At 35.4% G+C, this 22,128-nt stretch overlaps 1 protein-coding gene across 1 annotated transcript in view; it reads left to right on the top strand.

Moving 5' to 3' along the window:
• KDM4C (lysine demethylase 4C) overlaps positions 1-22,128 on the top strand; it is a 303,658-nt gene that overhangs the window by 198,009 nt on the left and 83,521 nt on the right. The window contains exons 15-16 of the mRNA XM_009274270.1: positions 11,360-11,415; positions 14,573-14,681. Coding sequence (XP_009272545.1) covers positions 11,360-11,415; positions 14,573-14,681 — 165 coding nt within the window. The remainder of the gene's footprint in view (positions 1-11,359; positions 11,416-14,572; positions 14,682-22,128) is intronic.

Consider the following 22,128-nt stretch of genomic DNA (forward strand, 5'->3'; position numbering starts at 1 on the left):
GCCCCATCCCTGGAAACATTCAAGGTCAGGCTGGACGGGGCTCTGAGCAACCTGATCTAGTTGAAGATGTCCCTGCCCACGGCAGGGGGGTTGGACTAGATGACCTTTAGAGGTCCCTTCCAACCCAAACTATTCTATGGTTCTATGATAATTTGGTCACTACTAGGTTTTTGTATGTCAGTATGATTTTGCAAAGCACTGAAGTATGACAGCACTATAGGAATGAGAGCTGTATTAATAGCTAAATGAAACTGTATTATGTGTGAATCCCAACTATGAATGTCATTAAAATATGGAAATAGAAAAATGCCTACATGGATTCAGATTTACAGAGCCAGACTTTTCTTTGATGGAGATTTTCACCAGGATGCACTTGGATCCATGATAACATAACATATCTTTATATTCTACTAGGCAGTAGGTCGTGTTTGATAACGATTATTGACAAAAGAGAAGAGTGATACTGCATTTTTCTATGCTAATGGACAAAAAATTGCCATAAATCAATTCCCCAAAACAATTAAAAAATCAAATAACATTAAATAAGTCATCTGCATGGCTCCTGAAAGTGTAACTGTATTCAGACAAAGTGCCTTGATTGAGAACAAACGCCTCATTAATCTTAAATGCTTCAGCTAAAGAAAACTAGTGAAGTCAGGAAGAATAATGACTGGCATTATAAAGAGTGCAACATACTGTACAATGTGCAAGGATGGGGTCACCTAGTAGCTATAATACATAAACGTAAGTACCTTTATTATTTAGAGGACAAAAGGATTTGGGACAGGAAAGAGTTAGAACGAAGAGCAAGTAAGGAAACAGGTAAATGCACTTCAGTGCCTTACTACATAGTAACCTAGCTGTTAATAAGGCTACTAAGGAAGCTGCATGACTTTTCACACGTTATTCTAATCCTCCATAGCACTACAGAAATAGTTCAGCACCTAATCTGGTCAGTTGGCACTGATTTTGGGAACAGATCCTATGCTGAATGGCAAGTGTTAAATGGCTTAGCAGAATTTCTTTTCTGTAGATGAGCTTTTTCATGCTTTATGTTTTACTATTGATATTCAGGCTTTTGGTTTGTTTGTATTTTGTGGTTAGAGTAGCCCATTACATCAGTTGAAGGATTTTTTTTTTTCTTTTTTTTCCCCAAGTTATCAGAAAAGTGGCACATAAGAGCTTTCCACATTCCAGCTCAGAAACTGCCCTATTTCACCCTACTGAAAATAATGATTTTGAACAATCTTTTTATAGTGCTGCCCTTCTCACTGATACAGTGTCAGCATTTCCATTATAAAGTCCTGTTTTCAGAGCCTGATAGCTGCCAAAATTAACTCACTACATGTGAGTTGGTATACAGTGTCTTAATTTTCAGACTGATTTTGCTACCGAGCTTTAAAAGCATTTGGATATTGTTAATAAAAAGAAATTATCTGGCATGAAAATCTGGCTATATCAGGAAAAGTTAAAACCTTAAGTTTTCTGTGTTCTTCTCTTTTCTTTTCAGAAAAGGCAGGCCTGATTTATTTTTTTTAATTTTATTTATTTATTTTAAAAATCTGTTTTTTTTCCCCAAACCACCTCTGCAAAAAGGTCACTTACTGGGAGAATTACTTGTAAATGCTGATGGTAACTATGTGTGGACTTGGAGAGGGGGAGCATGATATTTCTTTCTGGTTTTGGTATTAGTCTAGTAACAGGATATGTATTGCTTGTAAAAACCAGTCTTTGACACAACACATTTCAACAGGTTTGTAAATACTGAGTTTCCCTGATACTGTCACAGAAACCGAATTGAAGACCTTTAGACCTGGAAAATATCTTTTTAACCTAAGTGCCATAATGCTCAGACCCAAAGTCCATTTTGACTTTGGATTCCCTTCATTGCAGTTCACTAAGTCAACCTTTGCCACTGATACCCGTGTGAAAAGGCTTGATAGCTTTGGGCACCTCCAGGTGTGTGGGTATTCTCATCTTGCCAAGGAAGGGGTTGTCCATTCCCTGCAGGGTGAAGCAGGATTTCAGTCAGATGCAGCTTTGAATCTGGCCCTGCTTGGAGCTGGAATTGGACCAGAGAACCTCCACCAACCTTGTACAGTATAAATTTGTCCTCAAAGACCGTATCTGATCTCCAGGAGTACTGCTGCAAAATCATTGAGGGGAAAAAAAAGCTGGAAATAGCCAGTAGCAGGATATCCTGCCCTGAACAGCTGGTGCTAGGCTGCTTTCTTGAAGATACAAATTTTCATCTAAAGATGTTCAGGTTTAAATCTGATATTTACTGTCACTTCCAAACATTGTCTCATAATAATGGCAATAATCCTACATATTTTTTATGAGTAGACATACCATCATTCCATTTTTGTTTGTGTGTTTGCTGAGTGTTTAGCCTCAGTGTTATCCTCTGGCAGTGATTTTCACAGTCGCATTATATTTTGCAGGAAGAATGATCAGTTTTGTATTTTGTACCTAATTTCAATACTTATTTATTTTTTTTTTAAAAACAGCTAATCTCATTCCTTTTGACTTCAAGGGGGAAATTGTCTGTATCTTTCTTGTTTGGATGCTTGGGAACAGTCGCTCTTTCTACTGTAAACATTTTCTAAAACTGAGTGACCAATAACCACTATTGCAGAAAGTATTTCATATTCAGCAATGTAACAGTCTCCATTTCATACTTTATATGTGTTTCTTACTTCAGATATGCACATTCTAGTGAGAAGGGACACATAGGCCCCTCTGCCAAGTGTGGGAGTTATTTTTACTCCAGTACGTGTAATGAGTGTTTTGATTCTTATTTTAGTCTCAGCCCCGCCAGTTCCCATTCCTTCGCTGGCTGCAGAATTCTCTCCCTACTCCCATTCCCCATCTCATCTCTCTTCCCTGATCCTTTTCAAGTCTTCTTATCCCAGCCAACTCTCTCCTGCTTTTTGCATCCTTGCAGATCACTGTTCTCAATAATGCTATGTCATGGACAGCACAGCAAAAGACTACTTACTGTGTATACTGTTGCCTCAGCCTGGCATGACCTGGGAGCTGCAATTGCAAGGAAATTTTTGGCCATTCCTGAATCAAGGGCAAGGCAGACTGAATGTTTGTGGGATTAGGCTACTAAAATGTGGAAATTCAGTAGCTGATGATTGTAAATTTTAAATTCCCAAAGGTGGATGTCTTGAACAGATTTGAATGCATCTGAAAGAGTAAAATGTTCATCCATAGTAGAAGTGTGGCCACCTTCAATTTTCAAGAACTTACTTTAAGCTTGCAGCCAAAGATGTGTCTACATATTAAATAAATATTAACCCATGGTGGATTTCTCTTTCATGGAATTACTCAGCCTCCTCAATCAGTGTGAACTTTAAGCATCTACAAAATGCTGAAAGAATTGATAATGGTTTATTCTTTTGGACAGTGTAAGATTTTTCTGTAACATTTTCTAAAAAAAAAAAAAGTTTAAATGCTTTTCTTAAAGTTCCTCTAATTAATAAAAATTGTGGCATTGCTGAGGCAGATGACAGTGGAAGTTTGACAACATTTATATAGAAATGAAGATTGAGAGTTATAATGGTAGCATCTAGCAACTCTGTTAGGAAATGGTGCTCCCAGACAGGAAAGTGTGAATCCTTTTACTAGACAACCTGCATTATGTCTGTAATTTGTTATTTTTAGGAATATTTTGTGTCTAAAAATATGGAAGTTTGTCTCTGAAAAGCTAATTTTAAGGTAATAGCTTGAAGTGGATACAGTAACAGTCTCTGAATTGAAATTAAATAATCTCAAAAGCTATTTTCTGAGTGAAAATTATTCCCCTGGTGTGGAAAGATTAAAATATTCATTAGTGGACCATTGCTGAAAATGACATTTTCAAATGTGTTAAGAGAAACACCAATCCTTTTCTCTTTACACAAGTATAAATATAGACACAAACATAAATAAGCTGGGGAAATGAGATAGCCAAAAAGGCAGCAATGCTATATCCAAATGCATATCTCTGTTAATACTACTAGGAAGTGTGACCTTGGGCATTACAAGGCAATTGAGAGAGAAGGTAGAAGACTAAGGGCATCTATTTTCAGTTCAAAGGTTCATCTCTAAAAAACCCATCAGAGTGGCTTGAAGAAAAAAAAAGATGTTTATCAGCCTTAGCCATACAATTTGTATCTATTTGACTTAGCTGTGGCAGAGTTCAAGATTAGATGTCTGGTTTAATTAGCTACTTTTAAATAAGACTAGTAAATCAGCATTATTGTGACACAGCTTTGTAGTAGTTGACTCTTAAAACTGAAAACAACTATTCTGACCTCTTATTAGAAATATTTGGAAAAAAATCCTGTCCTAACCACTTTTCTTAGATTTTTGAGTGCTTTTAGACACTAGTCAGAGTCAATAGACATGCAGGGAAAATAGTTGATGAAAAAAAAGTGGAAATATATTGTTAACTGGATAAATAGTGTCCTACTTAGTGTTGAAAACATTATCAACGCTTGCAGTGTTACAAGCCACTAGCCAAAATGTATACTTACCTGAAATGATTCATTCTGGTATCACTGCTAAATAAAGCTGTGATAATAAAGTTATCACAATAACTTTAGAATAATAATATAATAATAAAGTTTGGTGAATGCATTCTGTTTGTTTTTCAGAATCACAAACCTTACAAATACATGAAAATCAAATGTATATTATATATAATGTATATTGCAGTGTATACTTAGCAATGCCAAGTAATGGGATTTTCCTAATACCTACGTATCTTTTCTAAACCATTTTAAAATGTATTTTGGAAAGCTTTAAAATGGCAGGTTACATAGAATAGTAAGATCTGCCGTAATGAATTAAGCCAAAGTCTATTCTACCTTGTGTTATCCTTCCTCTAGCACAGCCAGAAATGAATACCTGGGGAAGAATATGTGTCTTGGGCAAGCATTCCCTAATGCTCTCTCAATCTCCTACAATATGTAAATAAGAAACTGCCTTTGGCAAAGGTAGTATCTTTGTATTTACTAAGTAAAAGGTAACCTTTGTCGGATTTCTCTTTCATTAACTTACGCAGCTTCTTTTTCAACCGGTGTAAAATTTTAGCATCCACATCTGGCAAACAGTCACATACTGTGTAAAGAACATTTTTGTTTGTTTGTTTTGAATCTGCTGCTTTCTGTTTTCCTTTGATAGCAACCACCTAGTTATTGTATTGGAGTACTTAGTCAAGCCCTTTTCCAAGTAAGTCCCTCATGATTTTACTGGCATCTCTCAAACACCGTACTGTCTTCTCTTTCCTGGCCTGACCAACTGCAGCCTGCTTAGTTATCCCTTGTGCAGAAGTTGCAGCTGATGTTAGCTGAATACAAGCTTTTTTTTTTTTTTTTTTAAATGAGGCTTGTGAAGTAAGGTTAATCAGAAATGAACAAGATCTTGATAAATTATTGAGATATTTGGGAAAATAGGATGTAATTAAATAGGGAAAAGTGCAAGATACTGAAGCTGGAATACAGACAAAGGAATGGGGAGCAATGATATCAGCCACTGTTGTAGAAGAGGGCGTGAAGGTTATAGTACATAAGCTTAACAAGTCACTGTGGTCCAAAGGTGAACACTGTGTGAACACATCTCCCTAGATGTGGGATGCAAGATGTATCAACTAAACATGCTTTGCCTGACATCACTGAGGATTTGCTCTCATTGCATTTCAGAGGGGAAAACACGGCTGCAGATGAAGGTGGCAGGTGAAAAACTTGCGGCTGTTTAACTGACTAAGGGGCTGTAGATGGAAAATGGCAAAAAGGAAAGGAACAATCTGTTTTTCATGTTTATGCTGCATAAAATAAAAAGAAAAAGGCTTAAGCTACAGCAGGGGAATCTTCAGGTTAGCTGTTATGAAAAACTTCCTAATGGCAGGGAAGTCAAAGAGCTGGAAGAGATTGTTGGGTTGATTATGGAGACTACATTTTATGAGGAAGTTGTTGAAAATGTGTCAGACAAAATTCATTAGGAATAGCATATGTTTTATTTTATCCTGTCTTCATCCACCAACATAAGTTATATATTTCATTTAGCTGGATAAATACAATTCTTTGGAGATGCCATTGTAATTTACAGAGTCTTAGAGGAAAGGAGAAACAGCAGTTTAACAAGAAAGTGGGATCATGTGGGGCATGTTCATAGTTGTCCATAAGAATAACCATTATATGACTTACTGTATATCCCTTTGCTATGGCTTGGCTGAAGTCTATTGCCTTGCTATGTCAGACAGCTTCCTGTCTCATACAGAATGCTATTGCTGATGAAGTAAGCATGCAAATATGGAGGTGTGAAAACTGCTTTTTATAAGCATTACTGTCAATATGACTTTGAAATTTGGCAGAGTGTAAAAAATACTCAAAGACAATGAAATGCATTCATTTTAAAATATAAATGAGTGTGAACAGGCTTGGTTTTTGTGTAGTATTTATCCATGCAACAATAATTAATATGCAGCTATGCCTGAGAGGTGGCATATCATTTCAAAAAAGGTGATCCATCTTGGGGATGTATGTACCAAAGGAAGCATGGTTAAGTCACATTGACTTCAGGCTTTTGCTGCAGTTTCTAGCAGTGGTTGAAACAGAGGAATGAAAAATAAACCAGATTAGGAATCCTGGTTGCAAAATTCAGTTTCATTGTAAGCAAGGGGAAGTGTTTAGTCCAGAAACTGTGGGTATGATCTGTATTGTTATGAAAAAAATGCATCATCTCCACTAGAAAGCTAGTGGAGAAGATGAAGTGAATGTTAGTGTGCTAAAGCTTACGAATTATATGGAGATGTCTTACTTTATACAGATACTGGAAGAGAGTTTTCTTTTGTAATTCTAGAATGTTATGGAGATTTTTTAAGCAGATGAGCAATTTAAAATGGTTTAAGATTTAATTTAGATAAGTGTAAAATAATATGCTTAAGAAATTATTATTTAATGCAAATACAAATGACAAAATTACTTGTTTAAAGGATTTGCAAAGTAATAGTGAATCAGAGATTGGATTCTAAGGTGATGCTCTATAATGAAGCCCATTCCTATCCTGATTTTTACACACAGGCTGAGAGCAGGCACACATGGATGCACAAACACTCTCTATCTTTCTCTATCAGAACATGGGTTATAATTGCTAATGTACATGTGATTTCACTGCCATCCGTGGCAGGTATACCTGTATTAGGAATATTAGTCTTTCTAAATATCAGGTCCCCTGTGTTTTCACTGCTTGCAGTATGTTGAAACTGGAGGTAAAGTAATAGCCATGTCGCATGGATATAGGACAATATATTGCCATACAGGCACGATTTACAAAATGGATTTAATGGGCTTTAAGTCTGTGGTCCTTCCCACCCAAGTTTGCTATGAAGACTGGTGAAATTTTCTAGTTCTTATGGGCCTAAGTTGTTATAGCCTGTATCCAGCAGACAGTGAACAATTATTACCCACCACCACTGTCTACTCACCAAAGATCTGTATAGGTGTTTCCTAAGAAGGGATTAAATTTGGTTCCTATAGGTCCTGCAAAGAGGAAATCTTTTTCTAGCTGGTAATGAGGATATTTACAGCCACCTTCTCTTTTCTCTGGGCTGCCAAGCTCTGCAGTTAGTAGGTAAGGATTATGACTTCTGTCTCTTGCAGTGCAGTGTCTACAATTCTTTTTTTTTTACAGTGGTTAAGAGACAGTAAACCTTCAGAAGAAATTTGTTAGCAACATCTTCTTATATAAGGTCTCTTCCTGTGCTATTTTAGCTTAATTTATTTGTGGAACTTCTTTAGGGCCTTGGACTCTCTCTTTAGTTGCAGTACTAAGTTACACAGCAGATGATCAGATTAAGGTTTTCCTTAAAAGTAAAAAATACCTATTAGAAGCAGGAAAACTTCATCATTATTCAAGTAATGAATTTCAAAGTAAGCTGGCATAAGAACATCAAAGCTCATAAAATAGGAGCAAAACCACTGTATTAAACTGAGAAGCAGTCAGTTAAAGGATTTTTACAGAAAATATGAAGAAAGTGCTACAATTTAAAAAAAAAAAAAAAAGTGAGGGATCCACAGGTGGGGTATCCACTGAACTTTTACATTTAAAAGTGGAGAATGAAGCTTTTCTCCCGCCAAGATTTCTATTGAGTCAGACTCATGCTTTCTTCCCCAGTCTGCAGATGTTATTCTACCTCTATATTGTAAGCTTCACACTCCTGCAGAACTGCAAATGAGTTGGGGATCAGATCGTCAAGAAGTCCTGCAGGACTCCTTTTTTAGGAGGTTGTGGTATTTGCCTCTTCCTGCATGGCTGTTCCTTTTAAGTATTATTTTCTGTGCTGCTTGGCTTATTTATTTTGTCACTCTCATGTGGTCATGGAGATGCGTGCCCATCTATTATTACTGTTTTTATCTTGCATGTCCAACTGTCATATATAAAACTAACAGGTTGGACCCATTCTTTTGGTCAGTATCTCACTATGATGAGGGCCAAGCTCTGTTTATAAACAACACTGATCGCAGAAAAGATGACCCATTCACTCAGGGTGTCAAAATCAGTCAAAGGAAGACCTGAAGAAATAGATCTTTCCTCCGCTGATTTGTAAGCAAGATTCTAAGGTGAATCAGATTGAAGAGGATGCAGTGCTGTAGGATTACTCTGTGGTTGTGCTAAGGTAGTCCTCAGGATTCCCAGGTAGGTTTAAAGATCTGCAGACTGTTTCATGCTGTAGTTTTCATATATAAGTGCTTGCCTTTGAGAACTGAATGCCAATTAGAAGCAAATTTCCCATAACTGTAGTGATACTTTAATGGAAACAGTGCACTGTGCCCATTAACTGTTTAGTGGAATTTTTGTTATATTATTTCATAATGATTTCAGCATGGTGAATTAATGTATATAAAGCCTTAATAATGTGATTCCTTGGCATCTAGTTTAGGAAAGTCTTTACCTCACCTATGTAGTTCAGTAAATTTTCCAGTTGAGTGATTTTTTTTGAAAACAAGATATATTCAGGATGAGAAAGATAGTAATATTTCTTCACATAGCTTGAGAGTATACCTGTGTGGATGGCAGCACCTCGTTATCCTAAAGACATCCAAAGAAGGGCAACAGACAGAAGGAGAATGTGAAGATGATTTGTATCACCTTGAAGAGTAGTTAAGGGAATTTAGTACATATAGCTTCGCAAAATATATACCAAGAGGTTAGGATATCATAAGAATCTATAAATATTTGGAAGATAATTATGCATAGGAAAGAAAGGGGTGATTATGTATAGTGATTGAACAGCATCTCAAAGAGTAATGATTTGAAACTAAAATAGGAGGCAGTACATTAGACTGAATTTGGCATGTGAATCTAGAATGTCATGAAGTTTGTTGACTTGATCTCTCTTTGACAGAGAAGTGGAAGACTAATAGTATTAGAGTAAGTCTGGTTCCCGCCATTTTGCTTTACCTTCAAGAGTGTGGGCACTTAGGGGAGAAAGAGAAGAAATAACCTTCTGTCCCTGTCTCCTTCCCTCCCTCCACCCATTCCTTCCTTCTTCCCTCCCTTTCTCCCTGTCTCCCTCCATCCCTTCCTCCTTCCTGTGTTCTCCCTTCCACTTGTTCTCTCCACTGCCCCTCCACCTCCAATGAGCTTCTGTCTTGTTGTGTTAGGCTTGAAACAAGAGCAGGTTTCCTAAGATGCGGCAAGAGAACCTCGCAAAGATGCAGCTAATTGAATACAAATGTTGGTTCTGGAAGAAACAGTTGTACTTATTCTCCAACGGCCAAATGGAGAAATCCTATGCAATGATGTCCTTCCCCATCTGAGCTGTTTTCTCTGTTGAAGAGGCTATGAAAAGTTACAAACAGTGCAAGCTGCTGGAGCTCCCACTCAGTGCTGCAATAGCAGCTTCCTTATGTTCCATTTTTCTTCTTTATATGCTGAAACTACCTGTTCCTGCTCAGTCCTCTTTGAATACCTGAAGGAATTGGTATTCTGAGCCTTTGGGTTTCCTGATTTAATAGTCAATGTTTACTGTTACAAAGGGAACTGTGATCTGGAACATGTTAGGTCCCACCCCAAGGCTCTTGTGGGTAAAGTAATGAACCTCAATTCTCTTCTTCACAACTCTACAGTAATATTAAATAGTTAAAAGGGTACTTTGTAAGAGGATGGGTTACCCGTTCTCCGTGGTTTTGGTAGGTAAGGTGAAAAGTTACGTGCTTAAATTGCAAAGAAGATTCAATTGTCACAAGGAAGTATTTTTAGTTAGGAAAGGTCTTTCTTATAGGAAATGTAATAAAGCATTCAATTAGATTTCTGGCAGACATCAATAATCTTCATTCTTGGAGGTTTTAAGATGAGATCAGACTGGAGTATTACATAACAGTTCTTTGGGGGTTGTTTTTGGTTTTGTTTGTTTGTTTGTTTTTTCCCCTGCAAGAGCAACTTAAATTTTGAGGTTCGGGAGACAAGCTCTCTTTCTGAGTATAGATATACAGGCACAGGATAACTTGACTTCATTTTGTGCATTTGGCTCTTTGCAGAGACCAGAAAAAAGGAAACAGGAAGAAAAATAACTAACATTGGAAATACTTTCTCATCTGTTCCTGCGAAGGGACAAGTTAAAAAAGAAAAATAAGGGAAAGAATAGATTCAGAAAAGGAGGAGACTGAAGAGAGGGAGAGAAGGGTTGGAAAGTAGAAAAGCTTGTGTATCTGTTCAAAGGCAGTGTTTTAAGTAGAAGTAGGAAAAGCCCTGTTCGGCATATTATCTGGGAACTACCAAAATATACCTTGCTGAGTGCCCTAAAAGCAGATGGAGGTGTACTGAAGATCAAGGCAGTGAAGGTGTACTGCAGCAAAGGGAACTTTTTTTTGGGGGAAAAAAAAAAGATAACCTGCCCCATATTCTGTAGGTTTATAAATTTGAGAACTGTCAGGACCAAGCAGGTTTTCAAAGTATTTGAGTTGGATCAATGGCTTGTGAGTCAGTTTCTCAGTAACTTGTATTAAACTAATTATGTGTTATTTTACTTTTTTTACCTTAGTAACCTGTGTGGCAATTCCAGCCTTTCTGTGGCAGTACTGATTAAATGCCTTTTTATTTATTATCGCTTTAAAAGTGATTTTGTCACTTTGTTTATGAGTAATACTTAAAATGTTTTTTTCTTTAGCTCATTTGAATTGTTTCTCCTTTCATTACTGTATTCTTGTATTTCTCCTGTAAGTAAATGCAATGCTTATAAGTGGCAGTTTGTAACCCAGTAATTAATTACATTAGCAGTTTACATATCCTTAAGATCAGCTGAATAAAACTGATTTGTAACCAGTCAATAAAGCTCACTTTTTTCTGCACTATTTTTTATTTTTAGGAATGTTGTCTCTGCAATTTGAGAGGTGGTGCATTAAAGCAAACTACTGACAAGAAGTAAGTAATATATACTTTGGGATCGTATGTGCTTGTTTTAAACTTTATTCCCAATCCATTCCTATGTACAAAGCATTTGTAAACCTAATTACTTGACACTGTCCTTTTAAGCTGAATCATTGCAGAATTAAAATTACTCCTATTGAAATGTGCCACTGGCATTTTGTGAAATAGTTGGATGCTAAAATGTACATTTGTTTTAGTATTTGTACACACTTACTTGTTCCAAATTTTATTCTGCTGGCCTTTGCATAAAGAAAGTAAACGAGAGCTCATTTGTCATTGTTTGCATGGGCAAGTCTTATCAAACAGCGAAGTGTATTTTCTTCTTTGGTCCTGGGAATTTGTGATTACAGAATTTAATACAATACCTTTGAACTTCTAGAAATAGTATTTTTAATTAATTAATTTGAATAATATTGAAACAGTTTTAGATTTTGAAGTATTTTTTTTAAATACACTTCTGTCATACGCTGTCAAAAATAGTAGTGTTGCTGACATCATGCTATTAACAGCATCAGTGTTTTTCTCTGTATTTGGATGACAGAACACTAGAGCAAGTGACCCTAACAGAGAAAATGGAAAATGTTGCAGCTTAATATTTTTTCAAGCCCAATAGTGGAACAGTCTTTATGCATTTTGAATCTTCTCATAATTAATTAAAATGTATTCGTAACTTAGCAATACCATGTAGATCTCTTTCTTTAACCCATTGGAATGCAGTGGTAAGAGATGATCTAGCTGCAACATTCTTTTCCACTTACCAGGCAAGAATTTATTTATCAGGGATTTGCAATTGGTTGCATGACCCTTGTAAATTGTCCAGTTAGGAGAAGGTTTTACGTGAAACTCACGGGCCAGATCTTACCTTCAGAAAGCATCAATATTGTAACTGTTTTAATGGAGGTTTTGAAAAACACATGAAAATTCTCAGCTGCTTTTTAGTTCTGTTTTAAACTCCCCTAAATTTGATACTTGCTTTTCTCACTTTAAAAAAAAAAAAAAAAGAAAAAAAAAGAAAATGACAAAAGTGTAATCTCAGTAAAATTTATCATGCCCTTTTGATATTTGCTGCTGATAGATTGCATGTTGCATCTTTAAAAATACTTACACCTTTTTTGTAGATCAATTAAAATGTTTTAGAAATGTTTCGTAAGATTTATTCATAGAAAAAAAATCCACAGAGGTTTGCAGAAAGTGACTTTCTCTGCATAACTATACCTAAGGTCTTTAGTTTTGCATTATATCCCTCTGTAGGTTTCTGTTACGGATTTATGAAATGAGAGTTCTGTAAAAGTAGTTCACTCTTGTTTTCCTGTTTCTATAACGCTTTACAGTTGCTACACATTGTTGAGTCTTTCATCTATCTTTCAGCATTAGCTACCATTCCAAACTTTTGAGAGTTTTCAGACCAGTATGTTCCAATTATGTCTTTTTTCTCAGACATGTGCATTCCCTTCCCTCCTTCTTTCCCTCTCACATACCGATTAGAGATATAGGATGAGCATTACCTAGATATAAAAGCTAATGAATCAAACATGGCGGGGGGGGTAACAATTTGCCATATAGGAGAGCTGAGATTCCTTCTTTTCAGCAGAACATAACAATTGTTTTGAGTCCTGTTAGGGTGAGAGATGTCAGAGTATAAAGGTTTGGGTGACTGGTTTGAAGATTTATTGAAGATGCATTTTATTTATAGCATTTCTGTCCCATAAAGCCTAGATGGTAAGACAATGTAGTTTTGCAGGCGGGTAGGCAGCAGTGAAAAGAAAAAAGGTGTTATTAAAAGTTAAAAAGTCTCAAAGAAAGATTTTTTTCTGTTAGTTAGAACATAAACAAAACTGTCACCATAATAAAATGATAGATCTACAAGCTTTATCTGCTTTTATTTGGGCTGAACTGTATAACTTGCTAATTGATCTGTCATCTTTACATACAGCTTTTATTTCACAATTTGGCCAATACAACTTTAATGTCACATGACAGCAGTTTGTTTAGTCCCTGTGTGTCATATTATACTTTTCCAGATATTTTTTGTCAAAGATGTTATTGAAGTAGCACCACTCTAGTGCAGGAAAGAGAAATTATTTCTGTTCTGCTGCATCGCCCTCCATCTCTTTTAGCTCCAGCCCACAGTCATGTTAATCTGCTAAGATACTCATATGATGTGTGTCTCTGGACAGCTACAGAAAGTGGAGTGAGGCAAGCATTCAGGGCTTACAAAAAAGAGCAAATGGGGTAATAAGACAAGATGTACAGTGAATGACAGGGAATAAAGCAAATATGAGTCAAGGAATGGAAATGTTTCATTTTCTTCAGATACACTGTTGTCTACCCCAAAAAAGATTTTAGAAGTAGTCTCAGAAGGCTACTCTTGCTTAATAAAAATGTCATTATCTTCTCTTTTACTTCATATAATATGCACTTTCAATATTAATTTTGGACTTTTTTTAGTTTCTTTTAGTCTTTCTTGTTTTGAGATTTATGTATTGAACCAGCATTTGGAGGATATAGTAGTGCTTTCTGATGAGTATAGGAAGCACATAGCATCATCTGACAACCTTCCTGAAGTTGCACTGAAGTCTTACACATAGCACTGGTCTTAGGCACTTGAGAGGTGCTTTCACTGCTAAAGGGGATCCAGTTCATGTTGGCATTACAGTGATAGCCTGATCAGTTTGCTGCTTCTATGCCTTTGTGTCTGTAAACAGGTCGTCTTGATAGTACACTTTGTTTTATGCTTTGATAGATGTATGACTGATTGTGATTATGTGTGTTGCCTAAGAATAGTTACTCAGGTCTGAGTAACATTAATCCAAAATGCTGTAGGTGATAAACTGCACATGAATCAAATAGCGTGGTCTTTATATATGCACCTGGGTAGCACAACTACAAAACCTTTGCACTTAATAAATTGAATGTGAAAGATGCTTAAAAAAATGTTGCAATAAAACCCCAGTCTGAAATTATATTTACACAAAGTGGTAGTGTTGTAAGTTTCGTTAAAATATGTTTCAAAGAAGCTTAGAAAATCCTAATAATGAAGTATCTAGAGAAGGTTGCCTTTAAAAACCACACAGCAAGTAATGAAACATCTTAAACACTTGTATTTCTACGGGTTTTTTTGGTGGTATTCTTGACTTGCCACTTTTCACAGGTGGGCACATGTAATGTGTGCAATTGCCATCCCAGAAGTCAGATTTGGTAATGTTACAGAACGTACACCGATAGACACTAGCAGAATACCTTTGCAAAGATTAAAATTGGTGAGTAGTATATTCATATATGCTTCATATATTCTTTGCTATTAAGGTGTTCGAGTATTTGAAATGTATTAAAAATCTGAATTGTGATGATTATTGCCAGGTACAGAGCAGTAAACTATCTTTCAGGTAAGGAATAAATAACCAGGGTTTTATCAAGATGGGCTTTTTGACATATAATGGCAATTCATTAACATTGTTAACAGCCTTTCGTATTTTATTAAAAGAAGTTTGAACCTGCCCTCCCCCAAAAGAAGAATAACAAACTTGACCAGTGTTAACTGTGAAAGTTTCAGTTTTGGAACTGTATTGGTGATGAAAGTGTTGAAACCCAAACAGACTGGGAATATCACACAGCACATGTTTGTGAGGTCTTTTTATTATGTATTTTTGCCTCAAGGAACTATTTATGAAGGTAAAAGGATGTATGACCTGTTTGTCACATGGTATCTCTACCATCTGGGCATTGAAAAATGTGCACAAAACATATCACACATTATATTGGATTAAAAAAACCCTGTTTCCTGAGGAATTTCAAAAGCTGGTGGAAAACATAAATAAAAGTGCATCAGCTACTAACAGTTGCACCCTGTGTTACATCTAGAATAACAGTGTCATTCAAGAAGGTTGATGTACACAAGCAGAAGATATGCATAAGTGCAATATGAGAGTGTTTTCCTTGCTGTGTTACATGCGAATTACTTAATTTGTCAGTTTGTGTATCACTGTGATGTCATCTGATAGGAAGTAAGTGATTAACAGCCCATTCAAAATCTTAGGGAAAAGATACCATCAATTTTCTGGACCTGCCCCACACTATTTCTGAAGTGGTTCTTGGTCTACCTGACCTTGTACTTGCTCATTTTGAGCTATTAATCTTTTCATTACATTTTCATTTCATTCATTATTTTTTGTGCTTTGTAGCTATATTTCTAAAAAAAAATAAAAATGAGTGGTTTAAATTGATAGCCTGTCCTTCAAATGGTAATCCATTCTAAATTTTTGTTCAAAATTTTAAAATTTTGTTTTTCACATTTCCTTTTAAAAATAATGTAAAATGCATTTCTAAAGAGTATATATAATTTAATATTAAAAATGTTCTTCCTAATCTGAAAATAAAACCAGTAGAAGCACTGACAATTAATTTAATATTCTTATTTTTTGAGCATCTTAAACAGTCACAGACATGTGTCTGGTTGGAAATTGTTAATTCAGGGATTGAAAACATAGAAATGTTTAATTTACCAGATGTTGAAATTCATTCTCTGGGCTCTCCATGACTTGACCAGTGTAAGAGTAACAGGAGCCTTTTGGAGAAGGCTTAAATTAATTTTAAGTTATTGATTATGAAGGTATGGAGCCAAAATTTGTGAAGTTACATGATTTACAATTCCCAGGTCATTTCTGCTGAATATGAAGCAATTATGTTAATCAGTTATTTATAACTGAGAGCTTTTTCTTCTATTCTTTCCTTCAGTTGGTAGAAGATTGCTTATAGTCCTTAGTGCTTTTTCAGTTCTTGAAGCCTCCTTCAATGTAAAATGACATTGAAGCACTACAGATTGTATTAGGCTGTGTATACTCTTTTGGTCTCCTCTGAGTCCCCGAATGTTTAGAAATATAGTACTTGCTTTCCTTAATGCTGTTTTTTAAAGTAAAAGAGTTTGTATATTTGAGTGGAATGAATGTGATCCTTATGTTAGTCTTCACTTCCTGACTGTTGATGCTATAGAATTACAATTATGCTCTCATACCCACTGACATTGGGTTCTTTGCCTTGAGGGAACCCCAGGAATTATATCCAAATTAATTCTGTTTCTTTCTCTAGGAATTCCTGTCCCTTCTTCCCCCAACTTCCATTCTTAGCTTTCATTCCTCTCCATTATCATATACTCCATACTTTGGAGTAGACAGCTGATACCATCTGCCTTGCTGTTAACTTCTATAAAAGCATACTGAGTGATTCACACTTTGGCATTACCTCTGGGAATCTGTGAGCAGTTTATTCAGGCCAGTTTTCCCCTTTGAAATTGTAGGGATCGCCAATATTGCTCTTCAGCAGCCAGTTCCTGCTTCACAGCTATCCTATTTGTTAGGTAAAGGATATCTTTGTTCATCAGTCTCCATCATTCAAAGCCAGAGAGCGTTCGTTGTATAAGCAAAGGCAAGTTTTGTACATCGTTTGTTGATATTGAGCCCTCATAAACAATAAATTTTTAAAAAATACATTTTTGGTCCTATCTTTACAATGCTCTTTATGTTAAAGCATGGGATAGCTAATAAATGTGGACTGTCCTACTACGCCATCTCTCCTTTACAAAATTTGGGATGTGTTTTGTTGAATTTTTTAAACGAGCAGAAAACAATGGAAAACAAATATAAAAGCATAGATTACATTCTAGCATGCAGCCATACCAGAACGAGGTCTCACAGTGTAGGAGCAAATGTTCTAGTTGTTTTAAACATTTATCTTTCTATCCCCATCCTCCCCCTTCCTCACTCCCCTCCTTCTTTGCTCCTTCCCCCCCTTCATATCTCTCTCTCTGAAATAGTAAGAAACCCAAATAAGCAGAACATCTACTGTTTTCAGAGATCTGTAGAGGCTGAGCTGACATTTTCTTTAATGTAGCATCTACAAAGGAATATCAAAGGAAATAAAAAGTCAATGTTTCATTTTTGACAAATGAAATAACATCCGTGCAAGCATATTTTTTTATTATTTTTTATTGCTTACCTAGTATGTATACTGATTGCTGTTAAATAGTTTTAATTCACTAGACATTTTGGGTTGGAATCAGTGTGTTTCCTGTCAATCTTTGCATTATTAAATATTCAGTACATACTAATTTCTTCCAGATTAAAAACCAATATTTGTATTATGCTAACAGTAGCTTATAGCTTTAAAATTGTTTTATGCAACTGTTTCATGTTTGCAAGTTAGTGGGTTTTTATAGAATGCCAAAATATTTTCATATTTCCCTAGCTTTTTTCAATGGGTTACGTGCCATGCTCCATCGTTGCTGCAAATGTACATGACAGTGAAATGTTCTGAATTCTCTTGAAAATTATTCCTTAATGCTAGTGGATGAAAACAGTCTAAATCAATACTAATAGAAGATTTTGGTGCTTTGCCTTTCATAGGGGAATGTGAAAGAAAAGAACGTGATACATTCTGTGTTGAAATAAAACAGGTTGTATCATCACCTATATTTTAGGGGTATACACCCATGATATGGATGGAGTCTAGCTGACTTTTCATGTGAAAGCAAAAGGCCTCCCAGGCAACCTCAGTGTAGAGAGCATCCCACAAAGAGGCTATAACCTGTAGTTTCTCTGCTTTACTTCTCTGTGACTATACCTTTTCTCTTTTTTTAAAACTTACGTGAATGGGAAAATGAGATTGTCCTGGTCTCTTTTGTCAGAGAGTCGGGCTTTCTTCCTTTATTTTAGGCTCAGCCTGGATGGTCACATCCATCAGACACTTTGAGTTCCAATAGCCATGTGGAATGACAATTTGTGATTATCAAGCTAGGAAACAAATATGTTGAATTCAGATGCTTATGCACAGGTTCTAAAATGAAATGGCTGGAGGGATATACCTCACCATGTCACACATTTCAAAACAATATTTTACATAAACTACAGTATATTAGCTGCTTTGCAGACACTTAGTTCAGATGGTCTCTGTTCCAGTGGTCTCCAAGTTTAACAGCAGACATATGAGTAAGCGTGAAAAGATGGGAAAAACACAAATGCCAACTTAAATACTGTTTAATCACAGTGAAAATGTTAGGAACAGATAAAAGGGAGGCAAAGTTGGTGAGAAGTGATGGTATGGAGGGGGACCACACAACGTTTGTCTAAACATATATGCAGAGTTTCAGCTGTTGACAATTTTGAACAAGTGTGTGATTTGGAGGAGAGTTTATGCCATGAATGAGTGTGGTGTCAGCTTCCATCACAACACATTTTAACAGCATCTAACAGTTTACCCAAAGCAGATAAAGTTTAGGTTTCTAGCTGAGTTTAGCTTTATTAATTTTATTTATTTATTTTATTTTTGCCTTGTTCCATTTGTCCTTAAGTCTCCAAGAGAAGCTTGGCTGTAAACTCCTGCTTTTGAAAACTTGTTTTCCTTGACTATTTATATGTATGAGGCTTTGGGTCATAGAAAGCAGACTATGGATTCCTGCGTGTGTCAAAGTCAATGATAAAACTCGATTTTACTTTGGGAAGGGAAAAGCTTTTCCCCAAGTACCTAGATAGTCTCTGCTTTCAAAAGAGTGCTAATTACTCAGCTCTAATTATAAATATGAACTATAGCTGCATGAAAAAGTCTCTGGAGATGAAAAAATCGGACTGACCTCTTAAACATAAACTTAGCCTTTAAAAGAAAGAATACGTACTCTCTGGTCTGTCATTCTATTTTAATAAAACATAGGACTTAAAAACAGAATTAAATAAAAGCACTTACTATTATATGGCCAAGGAATCCAAGCCAACAGGAATATTGAGCTTCGTGTCATTTACCCTTGTCAGACATGTGACTTAACAATGAGCAGTAGACATTGTAAATGAGTCTTTAAATGTTTCATCTGTTACAGAAGAAACATTTAAATAGAATCATTAGCATTTGTTCCTAAACCTATACATTTAAGATGTCAACTCTAAAATCATGTTTTTAATAGCATACAATCATGTTTTTAATAGAATATGTATCAACTCAATAGCAAAATACATTATCTGCTTTTGATATTTTGGGTGTTTTACAATGCTTGGGTATTGGACTGACTTTGTCCTTAGAGGCAGTCACTGCAATGCTGTACTGAAACATGCGCATAAGATACCTTTGTTTCTTTATCTGTACAGTTTCCTATTATTTTTACATTTGAAATCCTATTTCTCCAACAAAATAGAGGTAGAAAATGAGTTTTGGAATAGCTGAAGTTGCCCTGAAGCTTTTGATGACCTCAAATTTGTATTTGACAAGTGAACCGAGTATAAGCACAAGTGTACTCTAAGTGAGGAACATTATTTTGAAAAGAAATTTACACTGTGATGATGACTGATCTACAAGCCTTTCAGTATCTGGCTGAAGCCGTAAAGTTCTTTTTAGAAGCCTATACACTTCAAAATTTGCACCTGAAGGCAAATAATAGTGAGCTTGAAAGCCAAAGATTATTGTTTTGAAAGGTACATCAATTCTGAAAGAACAGAGGTTTCTCTGTGGAATGCCACTGAAGAATGGAGTCAAAGTGAAAATGTGTATGAGCTTTTAAAAGAACAAACAAATATTCTCCTGCCTGTCAGTCTATTTTAATGATGAATGAAACCTAAAAATGGATTAAAGACATTTGAGGACACTGCTCACCTTCTGTGTTCCAATTTGTAATAAAATTCATTTGTTAAACTACAGTGGGGTAGTAGAACTATTGCAGCTGTGTTTGTGAAAGAGTAAAGAAACACTTGCAGGAATGTATACCGGTGTTGCTGTGCATTTCTGGTAATACAAAGACGTATTGATTACTTTTCAACGTTTCCAAAAATATTGCTGGAAGGACAATTGAGTAGAATCATTATACCATACATAAATTAATGCATTAACTAACTCATTGCACACATTCACAGTCAATGGGAGCAAAATAGACAGAAATCTTGAGACAGATTTTAAAATATTTCCAAACTGTTTTAAAACTGTTAATGAAATAGCTTTAAATAGCACATTTTTGATTTAAAAAAAAGTTACACTAAAAAGGATGCAATAGTTGATTACTGCAGTATATAATTCATTGAAAATGTAGTGACTCATTGCAATCATGTACAAAATATAATTTAGTGTACATGCTTTAGTCACTGCGTTCGTAAGATTTTTAATAAGTATGTTAGAAGAATGTACACTGCTGGCTGTATAGTACTTACTGTCAGAATAATTTGCTACAATGAGCAGATCCTATTGCAAACTGTCAAATTCGTATCATGCAGCAGTACAATACTATTAAGTCTCATGAAAAATATGGAAAATGTTAAGATATACGTGACTATAAATAATGTCTGAAGACATGGACATGTCTGTAAGAATGAAAGCAGAATGTTTAAAACGCTAACTAGCCCTCTGAATTTCTTTTTACTTGCAGAGAGTACTTTATGCGCAAGAAAATGGATTTTTCCTATAAAAATCCTTTGAAATTTTTAAAGATCTGTATGATCTTAATACAATATATAATAGTCCATAATAAGATGTGTAGGTCTGATAGTGTCAGGTCTATGTTTTGAAGTTCATCTCCCATAATAAGGTGTAGGTCTGATAGTGTCAGGTCTATGTTTTGAAGTTCATCTCTGTCTATACAATATGTATAGGTGAGATCATGCATGTGGGGTTTTTTGTGTCCACACACAAATGGACAGTAATGCAACAAGTGTATGAGAACGGTAACTTGTAAGTTAAACAGGTAGATGGCAGAGGTGAATGTCATTGAAGAACTAAATTAAATACTGAGTTTTGAATTGAATAATAAGGTTGAGAGTGAAGAATGGTTTCATTTCATAGATAATATTCTACATTGTCAAGCATGGAATAACTCTCTGAGCTCTAATTATTTGATGACAGCAAAGTAGCAACTGAATAACATGAGGATCACAAGTTATCTAAATGGTTTTACTTTGCATTAGTAAAAAAATATATTTTTTGTAACATTCTAAATTTAAAAAAAGTTATAAAACTGCTGAATTTATTTACTTTTATTTTGTCTTACGTGGATTTAAATCTTCTGATAAAGCTTTCAGGAGTGCTTACATGCTTTAAAGATGAGAGTCCACTTTCAAATATGATTTGAGTATTTGGGGACAATAATACTTTTTATCCAAAAGAGCAAAGGGCTTGTGATTGTATTTCATATCAGAGCTTAATTTTTTACTGGTATTCATTTGAAAGATCTTCTATTTGGACCAATAAAGTAGCACATCCTATCGGGATGTCCTTCTGTGATTACTCATGTGAACTTTGCACCCACTGTAATATTTGATAAGTCACTTTATGCCTTAGTTTACCTTTCTGTTTGTCAATACTGGTGTCACTATGTTGCTGAGAAAAATATTGCCTAATATCTGTGTAAGATTTTGAAAATACAGTCTTCCATTAAGTTGTTAAGAGTTACTTTATATCCCCAGGAATATTAATGATGTGTTCTGATGGACATGGGATTTATTTATGAATTAACATTTAGATTGTGGTTTTTTTGAACCTTAATTTTTTGTTTTAATTGCATATAAAAATTTTCTGCAGAAAGGCATTTGATTTAGAAAGTGATACATCATATATAAGATAAAATAAAAAGTGTATAAAAAGTGTGAGAATTAAAACAGCCAGGAAAGGGACAGAAGCATGTCTGCTGATGTAAGTGTAATAACTAGCAAGGATTAAATGTGTCCAGTTATGCAGAATTTAAATAAT

The sequence above is a fragment of the Aptenodytes forsteri genome, unplaced genomic scaffold (assembly GCF_000699145.1).
Source record: "Aptenodytes forsteri isolate BGI_AS27 unplaced genomic scaffold, ASM69914v1 Scaffold46, whole genome shotgun sequence".
Taxonomy (NCBI): domain Eukaryota; kingdom Metazoa; phylum Chordata; class Aves; order Sphenisciformes; family Spheniscidae; genus Aptenodytes; species Aptenodytes forsteri.